We start from the raw sequence: 21,712 nt of genomic DNA on the forward strand, positions 1-21,712 counted from the left end.
TGAACACTTCATTTATATCCCAAACACACACAATATCTATAGTCACGCAAACTCTGTCAGATACAGTAAACCCTTTTGTTAAGTAGCCACTTGGTCAACAACTATGCAATCAGTACAAGGACCCAAAACATAATGCAGCTGCAGGCCAACTCCACAGCCGTCTGAGGGCCTGTACAAGGCCTCGATATGCATAATATTCAGGCCTGTGGCAGCTTCATAGTCCTAATGAGTTGTTTTATGTGCAGCCTAAAGGTTCATGAGCTCCTTAACATCTGGTCCTTTGCATTAGAATAAAATACACCTAAAGGACGGAACAGAATGTACTTATAAATGTGATTTTAAATGTGTTCTGTGTTTTAAGAAAGAATGACAAGGTGTGAAAGCACCATACAAATGTGCTGTATGTAATTGCATACTCTTCAAAAATTTTCTTAATGTTGCATCATGTGTCAGGAAAGCTATATAGAGACAGCAGGCCCTACAAAATAAAAGCCAAGGAATGCACGCTGAAGTGAGATGGTGAGCGAGTACAGAAACAACGAGGGTGTCTCAGATCACAGGACTGTGGACTCAGTGCTGATTCGGTGTAGGAAGGCATGTGGAAGACCTCTTGTCTCTGGTGCAGGAACTATGACAGCATCTCATGAGTTTTAACACCACAAACTGTTATTCAGGACATAATAGGTTTAGAGGCAGGTGTCTGTGGAGAGGTAGACAAAGTACACAAGCACCTCATTCCTCCAAAGCTGTTCCAACCATATGTTTATGTCACTGCTACTTTAAAAAGAAATGGCTCTGTTAGTTTCTCCCACACGTTTCCTTATCAAGGCCCCCGAAGTGGGTTTGGTGAAACTTTGTCCCATGGACCCTGAGAACATTTCTGTTTGCTGTGATTTAGTTGGAACTGTGCTGTAAGGTGGGTTTCCATCCAAATGTAAATTTTAACCAAATATGACTTAATGCGCATTTCCATTCTCTGCATATTATAAGTTGGTTAATTGAGATAAACAGCTGATGGCGCTGCACAGATGACAAACAATTACTGAAGAACATGCATGTAAACCAGATGGAAACCCACCTCCTGTCTGTGTTGTTTTATTCCTGTAAAACTGAAAATATCAGTCACATCTCTATTCCACATTTTCCATATCACAGCCTTATGACACACTGATAGTCGACTCGCTGAAACCTGGACTTCAGCCTCAGCAGCAAAAGTGGAAGAAAGGAAACGTGCCTTTCCACATGTGTCAGTTTCTTTAACCCTGGTTTTAAAAATTGTTCCTGGATGTTTTCGCTCAGCCTCCCTCCATTGAGACTCAGGAAGAGGTTGGATTAAACAGAATGAGATAATCTAAATACCTGTATTCTACAGTCAGGGCTGCACAATGACGACATCACCGAAAACATCAGTCAGTGAGAGCTTGTTTTTCTGGAGCTCTCAGCCACATCTCACAGTCTTCATTAGTGGATACAGTTTGTTTGGATAAACCAAAAAGTGTGTTTCAACACTTTTTTTTTTACTGCAACATTTAACAAAGCAAACTGCGTTTCAGTTTTATCACTGATGAAGCTAATTATGATTAGTATCATGTGATTGTACATAAATCAATTGTGCAGCCCTCACGGAAACTGGGAGTAAAGAAGAGGTGGAGGAGAAGCAGAAGAAGCTGGAGGGCTAACAGGACAGTACAGTGCATTCCTTCTGATGACACAAAGTGATACCGAACAGATCCTTTGTGCATCCAATAGAAAAAAACATCAACCCAAAGCTTTGCAGTCATTGTACAAGTCAGAGTGTTTGAAGAAAACTGAGGCTCTGTGCAAAAAAGTGAAGCTTCCCTCACAAAGTTCAGTCAGTCTGTCCTCAGGGATCCACAGGTTTGTATTAAGACACCTTCAAAGGAAAGAACGGATGCACAGATTGATAAATGCTCTGGTTATTGGTTACTGAAGTACCAGCCACTGGAGAAAGCTCCACACTCACGGCACCGTCGCTGTGGTTTGTGCTCTCATGGATGTGCTTTTCTCACACACTATTAAAAATAAGCAGCTGACCTGCACTGACATTTACTGGCCACTGACTAATTTACTGGCCAAAGTGTTCATTTACTGTGAGATGTGAGGCCCAACAGTTTCATTCACATGAATCCTGAACAAGTCATAGGAATATTGAAAATCCTGAGCAGGGGAGCTGTTATCAATCCTAAACATAATCAGTTTTATCCCTTTATTTTAAAAACCAGCAGAGTCATGAACTACCACATGAATTTTACACTCGAGCCGGTTCAGACTGAGAAGAACAACAGTTTGCATATGTCTTAATTATCGATGAACAGTTACAGTCTGCGTTTGAGAACATTTCTACAGTGGCTGGACCCGGTAGGGTGCGTTCACACCAAGCACATCCTGAACAGTTGATCGAAACTCATTCGTTCCCATGAGAACGATGAGAGTTAAACTCATATCCGCTTTTTCTCCATGTGTTAGAGCTGTGAAAAAGCTTCAGGGAATTGCTTGGACCAAAAGAATAAATAAATAAATCAATAAATTAGCTGCATGTTAGTCATGTAACTTTTCTTTACAGGCCCCACTGTAGTTAGTTTTTAAATGGTTATTGTGAATCAGAAAAATGTAAATACAAAAGTACGACAGAGTCAACTTTTCCAAGGTGTGATCGCACCCTAAGTCATCTGATCTGAGAGTAAACACCAGTGACACATCTCACATCGGTCAGTAAATGCCTGGATCAGATTACACAAACAAAACCCTGGATCCTCAGAGCACATCCTCATCCTAGCACTCAGCATCAGCGCTGCCGTTGACCGGGCCGACGCAGACGTCGGCGTGTGCATCCTCGCCGGGTTCGCCGTGGTCGACTCCGTTTGACTGGACACACTCCTCCGTCACATTTCGATCATCCTCCACGACACTGTTTGGAGTAGAGTCAAAAACTGAGCAATCAGACCAAATATTGTTTACATGTAAACATCGGATCTCATAATCAAACTAGAACAGCTTCACTCCGAAAACGAGGTGTGTTTACATGAACTTCGGTAACCTGGCAAAACTTGACCTCTTGGTTATGTGGACACTTCCCTGAGTTTGTAGTTATTCTTCCTTGTATCTAAAATAATCAAACACAAATTCTGAAACTGAAACTGCCATAAATTAGTCTGTGTGAACTGGTTCTTCCAAGTCCCCCCCACCCCCCCGGTTAGGTAATGTTTCAGATGCAGTGATGCTCCACCTGTTGATGCAGCCGTTGCTGACTGGAGACTCTGCCGTCTCCTTCTCAGACAGAGAGCTGCAGGACCTCCTCTCCAGCCAGGAGCCCTCTCTGGCCTCTCTGCCGGTGTCAGAACTCTTCCTCCTGGCCACTATGGGTCCCGGCCCCGACCCCCTTCTCTCCGTGCTGACCCTGGATCCAGGCGGGTCAGAGGGGACACTCAGTCCCCCCGGCACCTCTGGATCTTTGCCTGAGTCACTGCTGGTGCGCCTCCCGTTCAGGCTGTCGGAGGAGGAGACGTGGCTCATCTGGCCTTCGCGCTCATCTGAAGAGGAAAAAGAAAAAAACAGCCACAATGAGTCCATGAGTCAACAGAACATGGATTGTTCCGTCCACAAATTCAATCATTTTACGGTGAATAACCTGAAACTCTCTGGGGAAACTGGTCTTAATTTTTATCTGTAAGATGTTCAGTTTAGTCTTCAGTTAAACTGCTAAAAAGTGATTTGTAGTGTGAAAAGTCTGGTCACTTTCTTTCAGTAACCTCACACACGTCTAACCTGGACTCCCACACAGACTAAAGGATGTGAACATGATCTGTGTGTGGGAAAACATATCCTAACCTGAAAGTTTTACATTTCGGTTTTATACAGTTTGACTCAGTCGTGTGTGGAGTTTAAATATTTTGCAAACTTTAAGTCAAGCAGCTTCTGTTCATTCTGCTGGTCGAGGTCAATCTATGATGGAAAAGCAGATAAATCCATATCAGCAGGAATCTGACCTCGTTATACAGTGTGTTCATTCTGTGGTGCAGTGCGCCCTCTTCTGGACACACACACACACACACACACACACACGCACGCACGCACGCACACACAGGTTTTTTGTAATCCCCCTCACAGCATGAAATTTGTTCTGAGTGCAGTCACAGTGGGAGTCAGACCTCTGACCTCTGCAGCGTTAACATCACATGTTCTGAAAATTGACTGGCACAGCAACATGTTAATTAACAGCACAACCTCACATGAACCCTGAGATACAGAGCAGAGCTCACTGAACTGTCTCTGAATTTACTGCTTCACACCGGCAGCTTTCACACACTCACGCTTTTTTATCAGTGTTGAATTTGACACTTCACTTTCAGCTCATTATGAATCACGGACACATTTTCTTAACACATTAGAGATTTTAAAGTGTATTTAAGATTCTGTCACATGAAAACTGTTCTACCAAACTAACATGATATAAAAGCTAACAGGTGAAGTTTATGTTCTCAAACTGCAAAATGAGCCAGTGAAAACAATTTGAGACTTGCAGGGAGGAAAGGTTTGATATTTTCTACGGTAATTAGAAATAATTGCCGTGTGTTTACCTCCGGAGCCAGCCTCTCCCGCCTTGTTGCGCCTGCGTCTCAAGATGACCTCCAGCTCACTGTCCTTCTTCCCCGGCGGGGACGGCCCTGACTCCTGGGAGCCTCTGCTGGGGCTCCTCTTCACCGTGTCCTGGAGGAAAACACACCTGTTACTGCAGGAAGTTTATTATTTTGCAAAATGTGTGACTAATTTAAAATTTGACTTCGTACGACACACTGACATTTGAAACCAATGAAATCAAATTAATGTCCTTTTCAAAACAGAATCCATTCCAAACCCCTTTTGGGGCACAACCCAAAGACTGTACATCCAAAATAAAATGGTTTCTTCTCCTGATACCAGCCATGATCCTGGTCTCCTCTGAAAAGTCAGACTCGGTGACACTGAACCAGATTAACAGAGAAATGTTTTTCTCTCTTCATTTACTGTTTTGTATTTGCTCTTGTTACAAAATAAGCAGCATTAAGTTGTATATATTTTACCAGGATGCCTTTCAGTTCGTCCATGGCGCTCTCCTGTTGTTTCTCCTCACATGTTGGAGGCTGCTGGGAAAAAAAAAACAAACACAAATAATGTTCCTTCATGTTTTCCTTTTAACCCAACAGTTAGAGCTTAGCACAGCCGCCGTGTCCCACAATCAGTGAAAAGCTGGAAACTGCAGATTTTGAAACTACAGCTACAAACTAAGATTTTCTGATTTCCATTTTTTTTGAATGCAGCATCACAGTGCCAGGGACGTCTGCAGAAAACTCACTTCTCCTGCTGATTGAAAGCTCGTTACACTGATACTGCAGGACTCCCCGGTCAGTGAGCTTCCCTTAGGGGAGGAACAATAACCCAGCAGCTGCAGTGTCCAGCCCATGAGGTTATCTGAGATGGATGTTTAAGTGACGTGTGTTTAACTGATTGTGTGTGTGTGTGTCTGTGTGTGTGTGTCTTGGGTTTGTTGGGGTCAGAGGGAGGGAAACGTATTTTTCCCTGGGGGAGTGACCAAGGCATCACGTCACAAGATTGATGCAAATGCCAATATACTCACTTTTACTGCTATTCTCTGTGGCAGCACAAAGGAGGAACATGGAGAGGAGAGAGAAGAGAGCAATCAGCCAGAGTGCATTTAGCCTGCATGAAATATGGAGCTGAACGACCTGAGTGTTTACAGACGTCCTGATCTTTACGGGAAGAGGAGGAATTACTGTAGAGCCTGTTGATGAGGCAGGAATATTGTTTCTGTTGCTTTGATGTGTTTTGATTCTGTTTTGAAGGAAAGATCAATTTTAAAAAATCATTTTCAGGACGCAGGAATATCTTTTGTGACCTTTGACCCATTAATATCATGAACTGCTCCGTCCTAAAGGCCACAGCAGGTTCATTCTGGGGGAGTGTGACCTTTCACAAAACAAGTCATGATCAGAAAATAGCAAAATATAAAATATCGCTGCAGTAAATAAACAACCTAAGTTTGTCTCCGTCTGACTGTCTCGTCCTCACCTTGCTGTCCTGACTCTTGACGGGCCGCAGGACGACGCCATGTTTGATCCTCTCCATCATCTCATTCACCGCCTTCACCTTCACATCGTCCACACCCTCAGCAACTGGACAGCGTGAGAAACTTAAACTATCAAGACTGTGTTTATCACTACCATGATATAAAATAACATGGAAGATTTTATCGACACAACCTAACCCTGTGTAATGACATACTGTGCTACAACACAGACTGTAAATATAAGAAAGTGTAAGGGAACCCACCTGGAGGCTGCTCTGCCTTCACAGAGGCTTTCGAGCCTTTTGAAGACTTCCTCATGATGGCTATCAGAGAGCTGAAAGACGGACAGGGACAAACAAACTGAGATTTATGGTGATTTTATAGGAATGCTCTGATCAATCAGGCCCTGATCAGCTGTTTCAGTTTCAGTTTCAGCTCCTACTGTCACATGTTGTTACCAAGGCTTCTGCTCCAGCGTACAGAGGACGTCCAGTACAGTGGACGTACAGTCCAGTGGACTTACAGTACAGTGGGCATACAGAACAGTGGTCGTACAGTACAGTACAGTAACCTCAGAAATGTCTGTGACGGTGTGATATGGAACGTGTGCTTGGTCTGTCGCTCCCGTCCTCACCTGAGGGGGTTGCATCTCGATGGGGGAGGTGGAGGAGGTGGCGGAGGGGGAGGAGGAGGCGGCGGAGGTGGCTGTGGGGGAGGTGCGGGAGGCGGTGCCAACCCAGGTTCGGGGGGAGGGGGCGCTGTGCTGGTCGTCATGGCGATCTTTTTCTGGGTCTCCTGGAGCTCGTGGACTGTGGAGAGAAAGGAAAACAATGGAAACAGATAATACGACCACAGCTGCTGTACTTTTCTGCTGTAGGAGCTCTGGTGAGAGAAATCCTTCAGGCCCCCACGTTTCACAGCAGAGTGAAGACTCTTACCACAACACACCATCTCTGCCACCGTGCAGCACAGAGTAGCCATGAAAGAGGCGTCTGTTTGTTTATTTATTTATTTGTTTGTCCTTTTTAACGGTTTCTGGTTCAGTCAGGTTCAGTTGGTGGTTTTGGCCCTGACTCCATGTGACCCATTTAAAAGTGGCAGACAGATGCCGTGTTGCACGAAGGGAGAAATTCTGCATGTTTGCCAGATTTCCTGCAGCAGATGGGTCAGTGGTTTGTGCTCATGTCCACGGAGCAATAAACACACAACAGCTGATCAGGACAGCGAGGGGGACAGGGAGGGGGACAGGGAGGGGGCAGAAGACACCAGCGACCCTGTTCAACACACATCACACTTTCTGTTCATCACTGAGGCGTTAGAGAGAAAAAATATTTTGATTTTATTAGTGAAAGAAAACCGCAGGATTCTTAATGAGAAAAATGTTGAATTGAAAATCTGACTTTCATGCTGATGTTATGGTTCAACCACAGCAGAATTAGAACTTTTCACTATTAATAAAGCAGGATTTTCAGTGCCTCAACTACAAACCTGACTTTCCCCTAAAAGTTTCCCACAAGTAGCTGTTAAACAAAACTATATGAAGGTTTTTATTTTAGATTGTGAAAAAATTCAAGACAGCACTGGAAAAAATGGAAATATTCTCGATGTCTTCTGAATCATTTCAAAACTGAGTTTACCATACTTGGCATCTTTGAAAACCTTAAGAACGCAGCAGCTGGACATCTTTTCACATGCTTTTGTCGGTCCCTCTGTTCTCCGGTCCTCCACCCACTTGAGGACCCCTTTAACTCCACCCACTGTTTCCATTTTGTATGTGTGCACGTGTGCGAGTGTGCGTCTCCCCCTCCGCCCACCTCTGTTCTCCAGCTCCTCGTTCTTCTTCTCTGCCTGCTCCAGTCGTCCCTCCACCTCCTTCTTCTCTACCTCCAGCAGCTCCAGCTGCCTCTGCAGAGCCTCCAGCTGCTTCTTCACACAGCTCTGCTCCAGCTGGGCCTCCAGACTCTGCACCTACACACACACATAAACAACATGGCTACACAATGAAAGGCAGTCTACTGTCAGACTGATGGTTGTTCTCAGTTTTACTTTCATTTCTGCTCTTAATTGTTAATTTGGAAGGAAAATATGAATTTAATTTCCATGATAAGCGTCTCTGCCTTCTCTCGATGGCCACCTGGATTTGCTCTTTTAGTCTTGAAGGACACATGACGACTACAGTATGACCTTAATGTGTCATATGTGAACATATTTTGCCTTTGGTCAAGATTGTGTGATCTGGGTGGCGACATCAGCACCTTCCTGACAATAACTTGAAGAAGCACAAGTTTTCACAGTTTACCTTCTGCTGATGCTGCACACGCTCCTCCTCCAGGGTTTTGGTGATAGCAGCGACGTCCTCCAGAGCTTTGAGCAGCTGAACGCTGGGCTCAGCACTCTGCAGCAGCAGCATACTCTGCCTGTTGGCCTCCTTCTGCTTCACCAGCATCTGCAGGAGACGGAGGATGAGGTGGAGGAGGAGGAGAATAGAAAAAAGGAGTGGTGGAAGGCCAGGGGAGAAGGACAGAACGGTGTAAGAAGAAGGGAGGAGAAAGATGAACACCTCTCATCTTCTACATTTTAACCTCCAGCATATCATTCCAGTTTGTCCATCACACACAGGCTGTTTTAATCCTGCAGGCTCTTCACTTTTCAGGTCACTACACAGCAGATTCAGGACATTTCATTAATCAGGCACTAGGTTATTAACACACACATCAATTACCAACACAGCAATGCATGTCACTGTTTACCACTGAAGCTAACAGCAGCAGCACGCTTTCAGTTCATGGAAAACACTGTTATATCATCAGATTGGAAGATTTCAGAGAGCTGAAGCTGCGTAATGCAAAATATTTTCAGAAAGGAGCAGTGACTCAGAAATGCAGCTTATGAATAATGTGAGGATTAAGTTCCTCTAATGTGATTTTCACATTTTTTCACCACATGAAAAGTTAAATATGTGCCGCGTGGATGTAAAACTCAACGTGGATTCAATATTCAAAAATCTCCCAAATTTGTGCTCCCCACCACAGCTGCAAAGACAAACTGGACGAGCAGGACGTGGACGGGACGTTAATGCTGCTGTGTGTCTGCTGGATGTGTGAACAGGAAACCCTTTGCTAACGTGTTAGCTAACAGCTTTCTAAATGTTTGATACTGATCAGCACAACTTTAAGGTTTAAATGTTTCTCTATCACGCAGCTTCACGCTAACGCAACATTAGCCGTGTGCTTACACACCTCCGCGTTCTCTCTTTCTTTTGTACCATGTGTTACAGTAGAGTGCGTAATCTCTGTGACCGTATCTTTACCTCATGAGCGTAAGTCTCAGCTTTGACTCTCAGGGTCTGCTCCAAGTCCAGCTGGTCCTTCATCCCCTCGTACTCCTGAGCTGCCATCATGGAGACTGCAGGGACACAGAGACAGGGGGAAAACAATGGACGTGGACTCTTCTGAATTTACACAAGTAATTTTTTTATTCACCCTGTATTTTATTCAGACAGATCACAGAGTCTGATGGTAAAGTTAGTATCTTAACACATGTACAGTTAATGTTAACATGCGTAACTTATGTATGTCGAGACATCTCTACTGTAATTTGATAAAAAGTTTTTTACCTTTACTTCTAACATATATATATATATGTATATGTATGATTCAGAGTTCATGAGCGAGTCAGTACCTCAGCCTGTTGTAACGTTGGCGTGAACCTTTATTTGAAAACCTCACTGTGTTTCCGTGTCGTGACTCACCTCTGTTAAATCTCTTGATGGTTTTTCTTTGCTGCTCAACAGTTTCACGAAGCTCCTTCATCTCTGCCTGATCTTTCTCTGACTGCAGACAGTGAAGTAAAATTCATTCATTCAGTCACCGGGGCATTTTAAAACGTCCTGCAGGTGGATGTCCACACTTCTGCCTCCTCACCTGTACAGTCAGCTCCTCTATCCGTCTCTGCTGGTCATGAATCTGACAAACAAAATTCTTTTTCTCCTCCAACAAGCTGTTCACCGTCTCCCTCAGCTCTGATGGAAAACAGAAAAAACATAACAGAATGAGAGACTCTTACAAACAGCCGACCTGCAGACTAAAACAATTTGTTTTCTGAGTGTGGTGTGAGACAGCAGCTTCTTGGGCAGGAAACAAAATTTAGATTTCTAAATTTTAAGTGGACCGCAATGTTCAGCAATCAGTTTTCTGATCTATGTCCACTGCACCACATCTTTTATTTTTACCTTCATGTGCAAAACAGTTAAGTATTCCTACTTCTTGACCGCTAACAGCTAAAATGCTGCCCTGTCAGTACCAGTCCACAATGCACCATTTTCAAATTCTAATTGTACGTGTTGTACCTTTAACCTGCTGTTGATACTGTGAGAAGGTGTCGGAGCTGCCGTCTGCAGCGTCCGCATCCACGTCCGTCTCCAGCGCGATGCAGTCTGAGATGCTGGGAAGCAGCTCGTCCAAACACGGACGAGACGACAGGCTCAGGTACTTCAACTTCCTGTTCTCACAGTTGAGCTGGAGGTCAAAGGTTACAGGGGTCAAAGGCAATGACAACTTCATTAAAAGTACACATAATCAAAAAATAAGGGCAGTTTACTGGGCCGTTGTATTATTGTCTTCTTGGACTTTGGGACAGTGATTCACAGAGATGAACTTATTCACCTCATCCAAACTATCAAAACATAAATGAATAGAAAAATGAATAAATGAATGAAATAAAAATAAAAATGTTCTCTCTTCTCTTGAGCTGTTGCTGGATAATTAGATTCAACCTGAGATATTTATATAATACAATGGACACAAGTCCCAGTTTAACCCTTCAACATATGTTAAATATCAGCAAAAATAAATAATAATAACTAATAAATAATACATTACGTTTCTAACTAACTATTATTAAATATTATTAAAGTTTAATATAAGGACACAGTTTTTTTCTGTGGAGACAGAAACAGACAGATGATGTGGTCAAACAGTTTCTGTGCAGAGTCATCCTGACTCACCTTTCCACTCCACTCACCTGCTGATGCCAGCTGGACCCTGATAATGCTAATCTTATAGCATTGATTATTGAGTGTGTGTGTGCGTGTGTGTGTCTAACCTTTGTGGCCAGGGCCTCTGCATTTTCCCGGCACGACTTCTCGATCTCCAGCTGAGTCTGCAGAACACTCACCTCCTCAATCACCATCTGAGACACTGAGAGAGTCACACACACACACACACACACACACACACACACACACACACACACACACACACACACACACACACACACACACACACACAGGGTTATCACAGTATCATGACTGTCCAGTTTTCCTTGGGGAAAAATGACAAAATAGGAACTGAAATCCATAAAATTAGATCATATAAACAAACAATCACTACAGCATTTTTCATGAAGCAGTTCAGCAGCACTAAAATAAAATGAAGACTGGAAATGATTTGCTAACACTGTTACAGGTTTACTGTCCCTGAGGTTAAAACACAAAAAAAACACAAAATCACATTCAGCACCTTTGTACCGGGGAGGTTTTCTGTTCATGGTGTCATTTGCAAAGTGGCAAGAACCTTGGATCTACTACTCATGTTGAAAGGAAAATTAAAATTCAATTCAATTTAAAAAGCAGCAAAAATCTGAAGGAAAATGTTGCCTGTTGTCAAGACCATGATCACTGTGTGTCACTGTAAAACCTCCACAAACACTAACAGCTAAAAAAGCCTGAGGACGTTTGACGCTCGCAGCTGTCGAACGTGTCACCAGAGCTCAGCTAGTCCTCGGTTATTTTAGAATGACCCAGATATGGAGACTCTGGGAAAATCTAGACTGAGAGGAGGAGGAACTGGACGTGATGAAGCAGTTTGTCATAATAAAGATCCACTCATCTCTCTCTCCTTTCCCTCAATCATCTCCCTCTTTCTTCTTCTGCTGCATTCTGCGCGAAATTAGTCAGATTCCTGGAAGATAGTTCCAGTTTCTGAAATCTTTAGAGTTATTCACAGCAGTCTGAAACAGATAAACACAACAATCTTTTCTGTGCGTTCATCGTTTGCTGAGCATAAAGGAACATCATGTTCACTCTGCCTCTGCCTCCCTGTCTCCATTGATCGTTTCAGTTTCACTGTGGTGACACAGTCAGTCCTGGACTCCTTCAGGCCGCTGTGGCTGGATTTTTATTACAGGCAGCAGGAAGCACCTGTGAACATCCCTGGTCCATTAACAGAGTCCTTCCTGGTCGATGTCCAAGCCTCAAATCTGATTACGCTTCTCCCTCACGCAGATGAGGGCAGAGGGAACAGTGTTCGTGTTGTTCGTGCCCTTAACCACAGACATTTATGCAGCTCAGCTTGGATAAATGTCATCTGGCTTTTTATATATAATATAATAATAGATGTTTATATGCTGGTTAGTGATGTTAAAAGGAAAGACTTGTTGGGATTATCATTTAATGAACAGGTAAATGAGTAGAGACACAAATATCCACGAACACAACAAACACAAACATCAGGTCTGGACATCAGGAACTTTTTGCTGCGCTGCGTAATTTCATTTAACTTCATTTCATAAAATACTTGGGAGCATTCCAACACAATCATCGGTTCTCAACGTTCTGTGTGTACACGGTCAGTGTTTACTACGCATCGCAAACATCAATTCAGCGGTTAATGACGGGCCGCCTGTCATGCAGACCGATTGTTAGGCTGCTGTAACTGAACCCGTGCTGCCTGCTCAGCACACAGCCTGATGAACCATCACCAGCCAGTCCACACAGATCCTGTTATTATATCCTGCCACAGTGGACGCGTGACAGAGACGCATCAGAGACAAAGGACATCAGGCTTTAGGGGTAGGTGTGTTGAAATGTACAGGTCTGAAGCAGACATGAATCTGAGAGGAACTTTTCAAAATGTTGTTCCAGTTTTCCAATAATCGATCCATGACCAATATCAATCAGCCCCGTGATCGCACAGTTCTTTTTACAGACTAAACCACATCGCTGTTTTCACACACACATTACAAAACACAGACACGCTTCAAAGGTGATCAAACCATTTCCCAGCATGACTCACTTCAACACACTTCACTTTCACATGTTCGTCTGTTTCCTGTCTCTATTTTAAGCATCTGAACATTAAAAGACGTGATAACATATGGTAAAGTCACATGTACTGTATGTACACCATCACATGTAAGTGACCCAATATAATAACATATGGTATCACTCTTCCAGCACAGATATCAATATATTGCTCAGATATATTAATATATTGCTCAGACCTTCTGTTATATTATCACACGGAGGGAAAGACACAACAGGAATGTCACTACGACAACGATGACCACAACCTAAACCTGTATCTGTGTCAGTGAGGCCTTCAGGCCTGCTGAGCCCATTACACTTCACCCTCATTCCACCGTACATGCATCTCAGGTGAAGGCTTTTCTTCTCACAGGCTACATGACTAATGCTCCTCTGTCTGACGATGTAGCCTGAATGCAACACAATACACAGTCATACACACACACACACACAGACACACAAAGACACACACTAGCAAGGCTGGCTGGTTTTAACGAGGCTTCGTGTGTAGTGAAGTGTGCGTAGTGTGTAGATGCTTTTAGAGCACAGACTCTCACCAGGACATGACAGTGAAACAGTCTGCTCATACACTGATCTCATTTCTCCGTCGCTGGGAGCTGATTTCAAAGGACAAAGATCCAAATCCATTCCTTCATTCAAACAAGCAGATCAGTAGATAAACCAGACCTTTGACTGAGAATGCGTTTTGTGTTTCTTTCCCTGCAGAACCAAAGACCACATCAAGACCCACGTAAATATTGATTCAGCTGTGAATGTGAAGCATATTTAATAAGATCAAATAGAAAAAAACTAAATGAAAGAGCAGAATTCTTCAGACGTAATGAGTCAAGATCCTCTTTAAACCAAAAGATAATATTAGCCTGATATTCATTAACTGCATCAGACATTTAAATAAGTGACCTCTGAGGGAACTTGACGATGTTTATCTGTGAGCCCGGTGCCACACAGGCTCTGGGTTTGGGTTCAGAAACATTAGTGAGGATGATATGAGAGAGGAGGAGGACAGGGAAGGCTTCTGGTTCTATTTTTAATCCCTCATTTCAGGTTAAATGCTTCTGGATGGGCTTTGGTGGTGTGATTCCCTCCCAGCCTGAGACTCCTTTAAACCCTCAGTGCTCTCTCAGGGCTCCATTCAGTCGCTTTAACCACCGTTTCAACCCACATGCCACGGCGGATCGTCCTCTGCTCGGCTGCACCGCGGCTCAGCTGCAGCTCTGTGGGTCAGACGCAACACGGGAGGCAGAGACGGTGGAGCGCGGGTCATACTCTGCTATTTATAGCTCTGTTTTATTCTACTCTGTTTTACTCGAGAAACCAACAGCTGGTGCCATCACCAGGGAAACGCTGCAGAACTGTCTGTTAGCTAATGATGTTCAGTGTGAACGTCAAGACTTTTTTCTTCATTTCACTTTCAGTGTTTACAAGAAAGAAACTTTCTATCAATGTATATACCGCGCTGAAGTTATTGTGATAGGTCATATTTTCATTATCAATTAATCTGCCAAATATGTTTCTGATTTATTGATCAGTTTGTGCATAAAATGTCACAACAAAATTTCACAACAGAAAAAAAATGCCTGTTATAATTTCCCACAGCTGAAGGTAAAATCTTCAGATGTTTCATCTGTGGATTGTACATAAAGCGGGAATATTAGCAGAACAGTGATTTTAATCCACAAGGTGAACAGCTTAGAAGGAATATTGTCTCATAATATTGTCTGTTTTGTGCATGTAAACGCAGTGAATGAGACAGTTTGTCCTACAGCTCTGTCTCCCGTCAGAAACTGTTCCGGGTCAGTAACTCCTCCGAGTTCTGGGATTCATGAGACGACTGACGTGCCCTTAAAACCTGTAATGATCTGACAGATGAAAAACAATGTGCTGCTTTTGTTTTTCGGCGCTGAGCCGGAGCTGGCGAAAGCCTCTTTAGTGACGAGGCATGTTATTAACAGATGATTTGGAGGATTAGCCAACGGTAAGCACATTCATCTGTGAGTGGTGGTGAAATCCCAGCGCACGGTGTTAAAACAGGGTTTCAGAGCTGGACAGGGAATTAACACACACCAACGAGCATCTGCTCTTTGTTGGTTTGTCTGTGTTTAAAACCTCCATATGTGCTGATGTTCAGTTAATCTGTAAAATGACAACTTCTGGTGAACTTCAGAACATGTCAGTGACTAAAAAAGTCACCGTGCTGCTCGGCCTGCGACGGGTTTACATCTGAAAGAACCCAGAGTCTTTATACCAGTGGTGTATAAGCTGTAACACTAACCCCAAAGTAAGCTGTGAACAATAGGAGGCTAACGCTGCCTTCAAGTGCTTCTCTTAAGCTTCTACACCAGAGACTGGGAGCTGTAAATATGATGTGCTGTGTAAAACTGATAAACTGGGCCCAGATTTATTCAGGGATGCTATAAATAAGTAAATTAATCTACAGTATCTGCAGTTCCACTGTCAACATTATTGCTTCTTTAGGAACACATTAAATCACACACAACTACAAAATGTCAAGAATAACTGTAACCGAAAAGCTATAATAACTGTTTAAATGTGATACTACTGGTGTTTATCTTCAGAGAGTCTGACTGGATTGGTATTCATACTGTTGCAATCATTTTTAAACACGGAAACTGACAGAAACAAACTTCCCCGTTCCGATCTAGAAAAAAAGAGTCTGCTTTTTATGTAAAACGTCGGCTTATTCCACCTCCCAGCACCTGAAAACCTAAAGTAACAGGATACTCAGCTCTGTTCTGACAGACGTGAGTTTCCTCAACCTTACAAAGGTTCGAGGTTCTCAGAGATCAACGCTGTCTCCTAGAAGTTTATAAACAAATAAGACGGAATAAAAAATGCATCACTGTCAGACCACAGACCAGGTTCTGTATTAACCCAGACTCAGGATGTTGTGTGGGGTCTGTGAGTGATTGATTGATTTAAAGTGAGTCCCAATGACTCAGTGACTGATCTGCTTTGTGTTACAGTGGCAGAACTGACAACATTCATTCAGTTATTAATCCTGTCTTTGCTCATCAAGACAAAACTGTATGACACCATAAAATAAAAAAAATAAAAACATACAGCAACACACACAGTTACTGTGTGATCCCAAACAATAACACAGAAATAAATTCATTAGAAACCGTCACTGACCGATTTCATTTCCCCCTGAGCCCAAAAGCCACATCGTCTCTGCCTTTCTGTCAGAGAAAATTACACTTTCCCGGCCACATGTCACCGGCGTGTTGGTCCTTCATGTGCTCTCAGCATGTAATTACAGTATTTCCAGCAGCACTTGAATGCAAGGAAAGTGCAGCCACAGGCTTTTATCTAAGCACAGTGGACTGAATAACTAGGCTGCATAAGCTAACAGTGCTGCAGGCGGCCAATTTAGTAAAGCTGAGTGGTATCACAGTTAGCTCCCAGCTACGTGTTCATTTACAGCAGCATTAGATGACATACAACACTGATGTTCCATGTGGTTGGTTCACTGGGTAATGATTAAAACTCGATTTTTGGCTTTTTCCATAGATGTTTTTTCTCCCTCCCTCAGGTGTGTTCATTTATTTGTTGGACTCTGTTGTCCATTGTGATTTTTTTCCTTTCTTTGGTTTTTGAGGAAAAGATATTTTTGTCAGTTTCCTTCGAGAGTTCTTTTTCATTGCCTGCACTTTGTGCATATGTATAAAATAGTTGGAACCTCTTTTCCAGTTTCTTATCATGGATGTATGAAAATAACTCACCCTAACATATTTCTCTCCCCGCATCTGATTTGAAACTCAGAGATTTTGGCTTCTGTTAAAATCCCACCCCGAGGGCCATGTTTGACACTCAGCTCCTGTGTGAATGGCTTGTTCTGCTGCTCTGGCTTAATACAAAAGCATAAATTACAGGCTGTGAGACACCGGCCCCGCCTGCTTCCTACCAGCTGAAAAGATCAGAAATGTGCAGCCACGCACTTTAAGTTTCTCTTGGTTTCTCTGCTAAAGGCAAAGAGACCTTCTGACTTCTTCATGGCGTCTTACACTCTCTGAATGACCTCCTCTGAAAAGATGCACATCAGTGCTCGTCTCTCTCTTTGCTCCAGGTTCATATACGTTTTTTGGAAGGGAGTTTTTTTTTGGTGGCATGGAGACTAGGAAACGAGGTAGAGGCAGGAAGTGGCACATGGTTATTTCCTCATGCTTTGCTGCTGAGATCATGAAATTCTTATTCATATATGATCAGTAAATTACGGTTCTCACCTTCGGTCTCAGAAATGTTTGTTTAATGTTTGTTCAACAGAAACAAACACTTCAACCAACTATCCACAGCTTTATTCACCAACGCTTCAGCATATCTGGTCTTCACCAGGCTGGTGTGTGATGTGGTCTCACTGAAGCTCACACTGGTCCACACCTCACTGCGTGTACGTTCTCAAACTCAGGAATTCTATCATGCATGTTAGCATGAACAAGATATGCCAGCATTAAGCTCAGCGTTGAGCCGAGACATTTACACGTGAACTTTCATTTTCTTGCCAAGCGACCTCCTGTGGCTGTTTAGGCAATGACGTCCTCTCTCAGTGGCAAACTCCAAAACAGTGTGGTGTTGTTTTACAGCCATAAAAAGTCTCTGATTTAGCAATGAAAAGCTCTTCAAATCAACAACGCAGACCATCAGTCGGCATTGGTTTCTTTTAACCACGCTAACAAACTTTCACCAGCCTCAACAAAGCTTTTTTTGTTACCTAAACTTAACGAATCCTAAACCATTAAGGTGGCAGATCAGAAAGTCTTTTATCGAGGCATCGACTGAATGAAAAGTCAGAGAATCAGCAAAGTTATTATTCATCTTCTGGGGACCATGAGCATCTGCAGCAAATTTCATTTAAAAAAAAAAAAATCAACTGTCTAGTTATTTCACACTGGACCAACCACTGTTCATAAAAAAGGCCCACGTTCAGCCTCAGAGTGATCACGAGTGTGGTCGCCCATCATCGAGGTGAGTGTATTATCTCACAGCGACTCTCGGGTCAGGTCATGTTTTCACTGTTTTATCGTCAGCTGATCTGTGCTGAACTCACTCAGCCTGGCCTTTGAGATTCAAACGAGGCTGAGATCAAGTACCTGCCAGCGAGAAAAGTCTGCCTCATTAAATCTATGAAAACGCTGCCATCAAATATGGAGTAGCAGGTAGAAAGGCCTTTTGAAGGATCACAATGGATACAGAGTCAGACGGGAGAGGTAACCCCTCACACACACACACACACTCACACACAGACACACACAGACACACACACACACACACACACACACACACACACACACACACACACACACACACACACACACACACACACACACTCATCTTCCCCCATTTTCTGCTGCTGAATAATTCATAGCAGGAGGTTTTAATAATTCATGGGAATGACATGACAAGAGCGACTGCCGTCTCCTCTGGGGAGAAGCAGTGAATGAATAAGTGAGTGAGTGAATGAATGAAAGACTTCAGTGACGGGGCCTGAAACTAAAAGGAGGATCCGAGTTTCTGCTGACTCTGAAGATTTTAGGTCCAGTTTTGCTGTTGCAGACAAGTTCCTGACATTCTTCTGACACTGAATTTGGGCCTGGGGTCCAACTAAAGTACTTGTCATCTGTTTTTTCTTCTTCTATTCGTCTTTCAACTGTCACAGAAGCACAAAATGACCAAAGAGCTGCATGAACATATGACATATCTGAACAATCGTCTACATTTTGATGATTTGCTCCTCACTTTTCACTGCAGTGGATGAAAGGCAACAGTTCCCTCCATTAGAAGAGAACGGCAGGGTACATACTGTAATCGGCTGCAGTAATACAAACATAATGTGACATCTGATGCTTAATGAAGACTGTAACAACACATCAGCTGCTCATATCAGTTGGCTTCTGTTTCCCCTGCTCATGTTTCCTCTTTGTGTTTTCTCTACAGTCGACTGTCACACAGCAGGCAGATGGATATGTACTTCTTGTCCGTTCGTGCAAAATAAGTCGAACCTGGCTCAACTTTTGTTACAACAAAATGCAGCTATTTGCCCACATTTAAAAATGGAGGTTGTGTAAATAAAATGAGAAAGTGAGAGACAGTTCATACACCGAGAACTGAAACCTCCCAAAAATGAATGAGGAAACACTTTGACCATCGAGACGGGGTTGAGTTAGTGCTGACCAGAAACGAACTGTTATTTTCTACCCTGTGCCTGAGAGGTGTGAACACCCAGTACCGGAAAACTCAAAATACTCAACACATTTAGAGCTCTGCACCTGTGTGTACCGAGGGAAAACTACACTCAGACCTCCCAGAACCAGAATGGATTTGTTGTTTGTCTAAAAAAGATTTGAACAAAGTTTGCATTGATTCGATTAAAAAAGCTGAAGCTGGCATTCAAGCCTTCTCTTACCTCTGTGAATGGTCATGACAGAAGCCAGAGCTGCAGCGCTAACAGCCTCGTTTCTAACAGTTAACTGAGACAATCAGAGGTCAAACTCCCCAAAACACAAACACTCTACCTGGCAGTTGTCATGGAAACGGGGAAACCCTGCCCTCCCCTGTTAAACACAACCATTCAGAGGACGAGGGGTCGGCGATGTCACAGGTGAGGAGGACAGGTGTGAAGGGTGAGGGGAGAGGGAGGAAGTGGAGGTGTCGGCTGTCTGGTTGAGGGCGGGATGATGTGTCAGTCGGCTTTGTGAAGAATGAACCCTGGATATATTGATGGGTTCATTTCAATAAATTAATAATTAATAATTCTGTTTTCTTACAACTTCAAAATGAAATTGAAAATGAAAATGTTGACATACAAACCCTTCAATCATTCATAAATGATTTTTAGTTTGCCGCGGGGGGTAAAATCAAACGTATGCCCACGTTTGCATTTTAAAAAAGTAAAAGTTGCGTGAGTGTGAATGCTGCTTGGTGTCGCTGATGATGGAGGAGTGTGAGGAGGTGGGAGGAAGCGGGACTCACCTCTCTTGATGTGTTTGAGTTGTCTCTCGGCCTCGTCCCTCTCCTCAGTCAGCCTGTTGCACTGCAGGAGCAGAGTCAACCCGTTAGATCACGTTAGGTCACTGACACCAGCAGAGTACAGTTACACAAACACACTGTGAGGAGGTCAGACACAAGCACAGGCTGTGTGTTCACACCACTCTTTACACACCTGGCACCTGAATGTATTAGTCCAAATATAAAACCCACAGGTGACTATATTAGACCACAGAGTCTGGTAAGTATGAGAGAAAAATAAAAGATAGTTTATTCTGACAAATGTGTGATTTAAAAACATCCACTTAATAACGTGGCTCCATGAATTATTGCTTCATCGCCTCAAATTAAAAATTCATTCTTTTGAATTATTTTATTTGTCACCTAAAACCAATCACTGGAGATCTTGTGGACAAAGGCTTCAGTCCTATTTTCCCACCTCACTGTCCCTGCACCTCCACCGCCTGATACAGTGAGGCTGCAGTAGGTGGTGATCAGAGTTACATCTGCAGATCTGATGATACAACCATAAAGTTAATTACAGATCGCTGACCTCAAGTCTTCTGGGACCAGGGGACACTTCTGAGACACCGTACAGTAAAAAACTAGCACATAACTCCAGTTACAGAACAGCACTCAGGGTCAGACACGGCACAAAAAAAATCTGATCACCAGTTTGGTTCCATTTCTTCTCCACCAGGTCCCAGTCTGCCAACACTTCATCACCTGCCTCAACTGGCGACACAGCAAACCTCTGCACTTTGTGGATGTTGGACAACATGGTGAATATTTAACTTGACGGTATGAATTAATAATGCTAAGGAATGACCTGTCAAAAGTTTTACCTTATCCAGGGTCCCAAGTTAAGCAAGGTTGAGCAATTCTGAACTAAAGTGTTGACATTAACATGCAGGCTGTGAATGCATCATTAGAGCCTCTGTCTATCTCCTCTGAAATCTGCAAATATTCCTCATGTGTCTCAGGAGGCTGGTCAAAGTGCAGCACACACAGATTTCCCACTCACCATCTTCTCCATATGAACATGCACCTTGCCTCATGTCCTCCCCCACCCCGCTGAAGACGGCACTGGCCTTCTCCACTGACTCGAAATGTTGCCTGGCCTTCCTAATAACACCGACAGCCCTTCACTTCTCATAACACACTGACTCTCTCTGCTTCTGCTGACTTGACGGCTGCCCCACAAAGAAAAAAGGCAAAAAGGCCGTAACTCCTTATTTTCACATCCACAGGATCTGATGTCAGTGCCTCTGCTGCTGTGCTATATTTAGGCTGAGCAGCTGTGGAGAAGCCTGGTCTGGATGTTGCAGGAATGAAACTTGGCTGACAGCTGCAGGCGTCACCGAGGTTAACAAGTGCAAAGCCGCCATCAACACTCAAGGACGAACAGTAACTCGCACCTAAATCAGAGGTGCTAAATCAGAGGTCACCTGAAAAACGTGAAATTCAATTTGGGTGTCCGTGGATCTGGACCTGGAAGCCCTGTTCGTCTTCTCATACAT

General features: G+C 43.4%; 1 protein-coding gene across 2 annotated transcripts in view; it reads right to left on the reverse strand.

Annotated features, from left to right (window-relative positions):
• The window catches only part of shtn3 (shootin 3), a 25,928-nt gene continuing 4,216 nt past the window's right edge, over positions 1 to 21,712 (reverse strand). For both annotated transcript variants that reach the window (XM_041048076.1, XM_041048075.1), the window contains exons 2-17: positions 20,178 to 20,238; positions 11,189 to 11,283; positions 10,434 to 10,602; positions 10,009 to 10,106; positions 9,837 to 9,918; positions 9,396 to 9,490; positions 8,385 to 8,531; positions 7,900 to 8,053; positions 6,720 to 6,894; positions 6,349 to 6,419; positions 6,088 to 6,191; positions 5,636 to 5,650; positions 5,082 to 5,144; positions 4,599 to 4,728; positions 3,248 to 3,551; positions 1 to 2,929 (exon numbers count right to left, since the gene is read on the reverse strand). In XM_041048076.1, the coding sequence (XP_040904010.1) occupies positions 2,794 to 2,929; positions 3,248 to 3,551; positions 4,599 to 4,728; positions 5,082 to 5,144; positions 5,636 to 5,650; positions 6,088 to 6,191; positions 6,349 to 6,419; positions 6,720 to 6,894; positions 7,900 to 8,053; positions 8,385 to 8,531; positions 9,396 to 9,490; positions 9,837 to 9,918; positions 10,009 to 10,106; positions 10,434 to 10,602; positions 11,189 to 11,283; positions 20,178 to 20,238 (1,899 nt within the window). In that variant the 3' untranslated portion in view covers positions 1 to 2,793. The remainder of the gene's footprint in view (positions 2,930 to 3,247; positions 3,552 to 4,598; positions 4,729 to 5,081; positions 5,145 to 5,635; positions 5,651 to 6,087; positions 6,192 to 6,348; positions 6,420 to 6,719; positions 6,895 to 7,899; positions 8,054 to 8,384; positions 8,532 to 9,395; positions 9,491 to 9,836; positions 9,919 to 10,008; positions 10,107 to 10,433; positions 10,603 to 11,188; positions 11,284 to 20,177; positions 20,239 to 21,712) is intronic.

The sequence above is a fragment of the Toxotes jaculatrix genome, chromosome 10 (assembly GCF_017976425.1).
Source record: "Toxotes jaculatrix isolate fToxJac2 chromosome 10, fToxJac2.pri, whole genome shotgun sequence".
In the NCBI taxonomy this organism is placed as follows: Eukaryota; Metazoa; Chordata; class Actinopteri; family Toxotidae; genus Toxotes; species Toxotes jaculatrix.